This window comes from Sinocyclocheilus anshuiensis, unplaced genomic scaffold (assembly GCF_001515605.1).
Source record: "Sinocyclocheilus anshuiensis isolate Anshui unplaced genomic scaffold, SAMN03320099.WGS_v1.1 scaffold542, whole genome shotgun sequence".
Taxonomy (NCBI): Eukaryota; Metazoa; Chordata; class Actinopteri; order Cypriniformes; family Cyprinidae; genus Sinocyclocheilus; species Sinocyclocheilus anshuiensis.
In genome coordinates, this window is record NW_015547685.1 from 969,120 (window position 1) to 976,424 (window position 7,305).

The 7,305-nt window shown below is 38.8% G+C and overlaps 1 protein-coding gene across 2 annotated transcripts in view; it reads left to right on the forward strand.

The window, feature by feature from the left end:
* The window catches only part of LOC107703243 (SMC5-SMC6 complex localization factor protein 1-like), a 36,420-nt gene that overhangs the window by 18,779 nt on the left and 10,336 nt on the right, over nucleotides 1–7,305 (forward strand). For both annotated transcript variants that reach the window (XM_016505792.1, XM_016505791.1), the window contains 2 exons: nucleotides 1,495–1,587; nucleotides 2,814–2,996. In XM_016505792.1, the coding sequence (XP_016361278.1) occupies nucleotides 1,495–1,587; nucleotides 2,814–2,996 (276 nt within the window). The remainder of the gene's footprint in view (nucleotides 1–1,494; nucleotides 1,588–2,813; nucleotides 2,997–7,305) is intronic.

The following is a 7,305-nucleotide window of genomic DNA, read 5'->3' on the forward strand; positions in this document are numbered from 1 at the left end:
TGTAAAATCTAAGAATTTATTAGCCAATGGCTAATGTTAGACATTATTTAGTCGCCCAGAGTAAGATTTAGTCGCATTTGTGAGTGATTTACTCGCAATGTAGAGGGTTGTGTGAAGTATATTTATGCATATATCTATTTATTTCAGTCAGACGGTTAGTTTCTTTTTAAGCAGCATGCAGCCAGCAAAGTTTAAAGCCTTTGTTTTAGCACAGTAATCCTTTGATGTTGTCCAAGACTTACTGTATATTACACTATGAATACAGAGTTGTCGCTTGGTAAAACAACAGGATTCTTGAAGAGAAAAAAAAAAAGAATTCTTGGAGTCCATCAGTCCAAAATGGGTATTAAAAGTCTCCAGTGTCTAAACCGTGATTCCACTACTTCCGCATCTTTTTTCTTTATACCATGACAGACGTCACTCTGCGTACACAAAGTTGCAGACAGATCAGCCTTCTCTGGTCATTTACGTTTTCTTCTAACCTAATTTTCTCTGTTTGATCTGGCTTAAAGGGGCTTCTTGAAAACTCAACCAACGTATTGATGTGAAAGAGGATGCCGCTTGTCCCTTTTTCCCTGCCACAAGAAGAAAGAAGACTTTCTGCTTTATTCCCCCCTCCTCATCCCCGCTGCCTCTCTCCGCTTTGGCTCTTTCAGCATGCCGGGTTTTATCTAGCCGGCCAAGGCTGCAGAGAAATGGGCACCCTGGTGAGACCCAGCAAAGTATTTATTAGCAGCTTTGCACAGCGGCATTATAATGGCAGCCACAGAGGCACTCAGGTTTGGCCTTTTACTTTCTTGTGAAGTTCAGCCACACATGAAAGAAGGAAACAGCCCACCCTCTAATATATTCCCGATCTGATATTGTATCAGGAGAGCAAGGGATGAAGGCTGCCTTACAAAGGGAGCAGGCAGAAGGAAAATGTAAATAAAAGTCCCTGGAGGCTTTTGTGTCTGGCTGTTGTAGTTTGCAAAAGTGAGAATCACGTGTTCCCATTCGTACTGCCCAGTGGAGCTTTTGAACTCTGGCTGTTTGAAAAATCCCATCAGAGGCTTTGTGTATGGGCTCTGTACCATAACTTTCCCCGGCTGAACAATACCGGACTGCCAGGAAGCCTTTTCCCACAATCGCCTTCAACTTGGGGTGCTAGTGTAAGTAAAGAATTCCCACTGTCCAGAAAAAAGGGGAATAGAGACAAAGAGAGCGGATGAGTGCCTTTCTTTTCTCTCTCTCTCTCTGCTTCCTGTTCCTCTTCCCCCAAAAAATGTCTAGCTTTTTTTTCTTTTATCTGTTTAATTTTTACATTTTCCATGTCGTTTCAGTGTGTGCCCGTTTTTATGTCGAGCACGGGAAACGTTAAATAAGCGGTTATGGGACTGTGAGGGCAGCTGGCAGGATGCACCCTGAATTTTGGATGTTGCCCACTTCCCTCTTTCACTTGCCCTTTCTCTCTCTCTCTCTCTCTCCCTTTCTCTCTTCTCCAACCATGTGTAGGCGAGACACTCCTTCATCTAGCCTGCAAGAAGAACCAGGTGGAGAGGTTGCTTCGTATCCTCAGCGTGCCTGGAACAGACATCAACATTAAAGGTAGGTTTCTATATTCCTCCCCTGCCCTCAATAGAATCATCCCATTTCTTCTGTTTTACTTTTTTGTGTACTGAACAGTTAAGTCAAACAAAGGAAAGCGTACGTCACCCGTCTAACCTTTTAGATCAAATGTAAGGGTGTGTCTGGTAGGTTCAGACAATGTTTTAGGCTCGGTTTAATATCGTGGTGTCATGCAAATTTTGCACATGCCTTTCACTTTCCAATCTTGTTTTGAAATCTTGATATAATCATGGTTATTTTAGCCATATAGCTTGATGAAAATTCTGCCTTTGTTGTTTTATACAATGTTGCGTTATTTTTGTTTTGTTGTTAGATTTCTTTTACTCAAAAAGGGATTTCTTTGAAAATTCATTTTAGAATGAGCATGTTTGCGCAATTATGTTGACATACAGAAATATTTACGATTGAGGCCTCTTTGCTAATGTTTTTTTTTGACAGTGTTACACTGTTTGTTGTTTTCTTTCACTCAAAAAGACTACAGTGAGAATCTTAAAATGGGATTTGTTTGAGAATTACTAGCAAACAGTTGCATTTTAGAATCAGTATGTTTGTGCCGTTGTTATGATGTACAAAAATCTTTGCGATTGAGGCCTCTTTGTAAAAAAAAAAAAAATAATTGCTATTTTTATAGGTGGGTTTTCACACAAAAAGACTGCATTAGGAGTCTTAAGATAGGATTTATTTGAAAACTGCTAGCATGAAATTGGATTTTAGAGTCAGTTTGTTTGAACAGTTATGGTATGATGTACAGAAATGTTTACGAAAGAGGCCTCTTTGCTAAAAAATTTCAAATAGTTGATGTTTTGTTTATTTTTATTATTCTAACTCTATTCAACAAAAACATTCTATGTTTAATAATATACTGGACATAAAAATTCCCTTGTTTAATAATTTACTTCCCATTAATGTAACAATGTAAAAGTGAATATTGTCAGAAAAACACTACGAAGAGAAACAGTAACTTATGATGAGCTATTTAGTTATGACATTCTGTGACATTGAATTTGAATTGTTAATATACAATTTTATGGCAAGGATTAAAAGTACCTATTATTCAAGTGCAAATTACACAAATTTATTTGCTTTTTGCTTTTCTTTCTTTCTTTCTTTTTAAAATTCCACATTTGTCAAGCAGCTAAGCTTGACCTTGTCAATGTATGTAGGCACCAAAATCATCACAGTGTATTGTGCGCCACTGTTTGTAGATCACGCTGGCTGGACGCCCCTTCATGAAGCCTGTAACCATGGCAGCATGGAGTGTGTGCAGGCCCTGCTCCAGCACTGCCCGAACCTACAGCTGGGCAGTCAGGTCCAGGGAGTCAGTCCACTACACGACGCCCTGCTGAACCAACACACGCACATCGCCAAGATGCTGCTGCAGCGCGGCGGTGAGTGCCCGATGTACACATATATGCAGTCTGAGATCAGACCTTCACAAAACAATGCATACAAACACATATATACATAAACTTTCAAGATACATACTGTGAATACAGATCTTCACATAAAAGGGCTGAAACCATGACTCGCATGCACACATTTCGCATAAACATAAACCCTTCAAACGGCAACTTTGAATTTCAAAAAAGTGATGAGTTCACTTGTTCCTCCTGGTTCAGTCTCTCACGAGTCTCTTATCCAGTCACAATCAAACGCGCCCTTCTATGAGAGCCTGACTCGTATTGAATACCATATTATACTGTATTTCTTCAAAACATGTTCAGATTCCGATTCCTTTGAGAATGATGCTGAATTTATCGAGTCATATGGAAGTGTCTCTCTTACTGGAATAAATAAGGAGAAAACTGTTTCTGTTTCCATGTGTGATGTCAGTATAAACAAACTGATGAGTGCAAGCAGCAGTAAGTCACATTACAGCGGCATTACACGTGTAAACAAACAAGTGCTTTGTAGAAATCTTTTAAATCCAGGCCTCTCCTGTGGCTTAACAGTCGAGATCTACCACACACACACACATAGTATCATCTTCTGCCATTCAGGGTTCAAGATTTTTTATGTTCTTTCCTCTATAAAAACCATCCATCTACAGGAATAACCCATCGGCATGGATGACGCTGTTAGCATCCTCCTGAAGAGATTCGACAAGTCAGGTCTGCGGCTCTCGTGAAATTCACATGCTGGTTTTTCACTGGGGAAATCTGTCAGAACAGAAATGTTTTGGCATGCCTGGCTGTTTGCGTGCCACATGCAATCGATGTTTGCGAGCTTTGAAGCGAACGCGACTTGTGTCAATGCAGTAAGCGCGGGATGGCTTGACGACGGGTAGGGACTAAAGGAGAGACAAAATGAGACGGGCTCCTGCTTTCCCACATGCCTTACTGTCACTCTCACTCAATCGCTTGCTTCTCCGTTTTCACTAATTATAGTTAATTTGATTCTGCTCCCCTATTAACTCATGTAGATATTCTGGCCTCAAAAAGTAAATTAGATTGGGATTGTTTGGTCCCGGTGAGAATGTTTTTTTTTTCTATCTCTCTTCTTGCTGACTGAGATTGGTCCTATACCAATGCATGAAAAGAGGTCAGGAAAAGAAGCTTTTTTTCTTTTTTTTTTTTTTTCTTCATGAAATTAGAATTGTGATGTGTCTGGGATACAGACAGCCATTGAGATCCCTCTTAAGACATGGAGGTGCACACACACACACACACACACTCAACCTGAGGACTGATCCCTGAAATTTGACATCTTATTCACAGACGATCCTGTGGATGTATATGTGTTTGTGTGTGAACCTGGACCACAAAACCAGTCTTAAGTCGCTGGGGTATATTTGTAGCAATAGCCAAAAAAATTATATTTTTATTTATGCCAAAAATCATTAGGATATTAAGTAAAGATCATGTTCCATGAAGATATTTTGTAAATTTCCTACTGTAAATATATCAAAACTTAATTTTTGATTAGTAATATGCATTGCTAAGAACTTCATTTGGACAATTTTAAAGGCGATTTTCTCAATATTTTGATTTTTTTGCACCCTCAGATTCCAGATTTTCCTATCCTAACAAACCATACATTAATGGAAAAGTTAATTTATTCAGCTTTCAGATGATGTATAAATATCAGTTTGGAAAAATTGACACTTAAGTGGTCCAGGGTCACAAAATTCTCAACTATTAATTTTTAATGGGCTTAAATTGTCCTTTTTTTAAATTCTGATTATATATTTATTTTTTAATCCTTTTTTAATCCTTGTCCATTAATTGCTGGAAAATGACTTGAAAAGACATGGAAAATCATTATTTAAAGGGGTATTTAACCCAAAATGAAAATTCTGTCATTTCCTCACGTTGTTCCAAATCTGTATGATTTTTTTCTTCTGCTTCACAAAAGAAGATATTTTGAAGAGAGTTGGCAAATAAGCAGTTTTTGACTACCATTTTTCCATACTATGGAAGTCAGTGGAGACCAGCAACTGTTTGGTTACCTACATTCTTCAAAATATCTTCTCATTACAGGTTTGGAGGGTGAGTAAATGTTTTCATTTTTGGGAGAGCTAGCCCTTTAAAAACCAAGGGAACCCTTATAACAATTAAATTATTATTAAATGTTATTAGATAACATTTTTTAGATGGATTTTAGTACCTGTTTACATAAGATGCCTAGAATTTACATAGTTTGCTCTTATGAGACGGGTTCACAAAGTCGGTCATTATCAAATGGTCATTCTTATTGAATATTGAAAACTATTTCATAAAACATACATAAAGGAAAAGATTCCAACCAAATGTTGGTGTTCAAGTAAATGTGCTTTCTTATGGAATAAAAAGGACAGGCGTGTGTACATGAAAGGAGCAAACATTCACCTCGCTTTCACTGTTGCTCTCTGCTTCCAAGGTCATACAACTCTTACACTGTGCAAAACACGGCTTTCTCAGTATGAAATAATAATGAATGTTAGTGGATTGGGGGGTGAGGGGGTAAAAGACTAGATCCTCCTCCTTCTGCCCATGGGCACTGGCAGGCTAACCGTGCCATGGCCAAGGGCAGGGACGGGTGTCATCAGCTTGCCTAGCCCAAGGCTGCCAACTCAAACCTCCCCCCAACACACACACACACACGTTGTAAGCGTGGTGGAGCGTAATTTCATTCAGCCATTTCCTGATTGGTATTGCGTGCGGCTTCCAGCACCCAGCGGCTTGTATCCAAAGAAGAGCAGAGCGAACAACGGCCATGAAAGAGCCTTCGAGTTACTGCCATGGCCTTCGAATCTTAATGGCTTGATGGTTGCTGTGAATACAGCTCTGTTTTCAGGACTGGAATGGATTAAGGCTTGCTGGCATGACTCGGGCTCTCTTGTACGAGGGTCAGCGTCTAACAGATAGTTCTGCTCAGTCCTATTCACAATGTACAAAAAAAAAAAAACTTGTCGCTTAAAACCCAATTGAGGTTTTCTGTAAATGTTCAGCGTAGCCTTTGATGAGATCCTGATGCAGGTCTGATGTCATTTATATAGCCGTTTGTGCATCGCGAGAATGAAGTTATTGGTATGAAGAAATCTGTGAAAATTTAGCATGAATTTCAGAATTACTTCGTATTTGGTTTGTGCCCCTTTAATGACATCTGAAATATTTCTTATTTTGCATCAACTTGATTTTTATATATTGTTCAAAATCCTAAAACCTTGTTTATTTGCAGATTTAAAGGGGACATAACACACAGTTTCATCCAATCTCATATGTGACCCTGGACCACAAAACCAGTCTTAAGTCGCTTGGGTATATTTTTAGCAACAGCCAAAAAAACATTGTATGGGTCAAAATTATCGATTTTTTTAATTCCAAAAATCATTAGGATATTAAGTAAAGATCATGTTCCATGAAGATATTTTGTAAATTTCCTACTGTAAATATATCAAAACTTAATTTTTGATTATTAATATGCATGCTAAGAACTTCATTTGGACAGCTTTAAAGGCGATTTTCTCAGTATTTAGATTTTTTTGCACCCTCAGATTCCAGATATTCAAATAGTTGTATCTCGGCCAAATATTGTCCTATCATATCAAAGCTTATTTATTCAGCTTTAATGTTTTGTATAAATCTCAATTTCAAAAAATTGACCCTTATGACTGGTTTTGTGGTCCAGGGTCACATATTAATCTTGAGTATCTATATAGTAATATTGCATCCTTCATATCTCTGAAGAGTCTTCAGTTTCATCATATTTATAAAAGAAAGATACAGCTTTACGCTTCTCTCCGAAAACAGCCGAGCTCCTGGAGGTGTGACGTGGGTAGAGCACTGATGAGCCGATTGCCAACAAAACACAGAAATTTGATGCAGTTTTACATTCCGCCTGAAGTTCCAGCTCATGACCGGGATCTTTTATCGCTGGGACAGCTCCATCTTTCAGTATCAAACTATGTGCAAATCTAGTGTTGAACTGAGCCTTGTTTATAAAACATTCATCACCGAAATGACGGGAACAAGCAAACACACCTGCGAAACTCAGTTGCTGCCCTGGAAAAGCAAACTCCATCCACTGTTCACGTAACGATGGGTTCTTTGGGAAGCTGAACAAGGTTATATTTCCCTCACATCCAAAAACATACTTCTTTGGAGACATTCTTCTCAAGCAAGTCTTGTGCAGCACTGCCGACGACTTCCGTAACCTGAATGAAGCACGTCGATATGCTGCTCTTGTTCTCACTCTGTTTGCTGTGTGCACACGCTC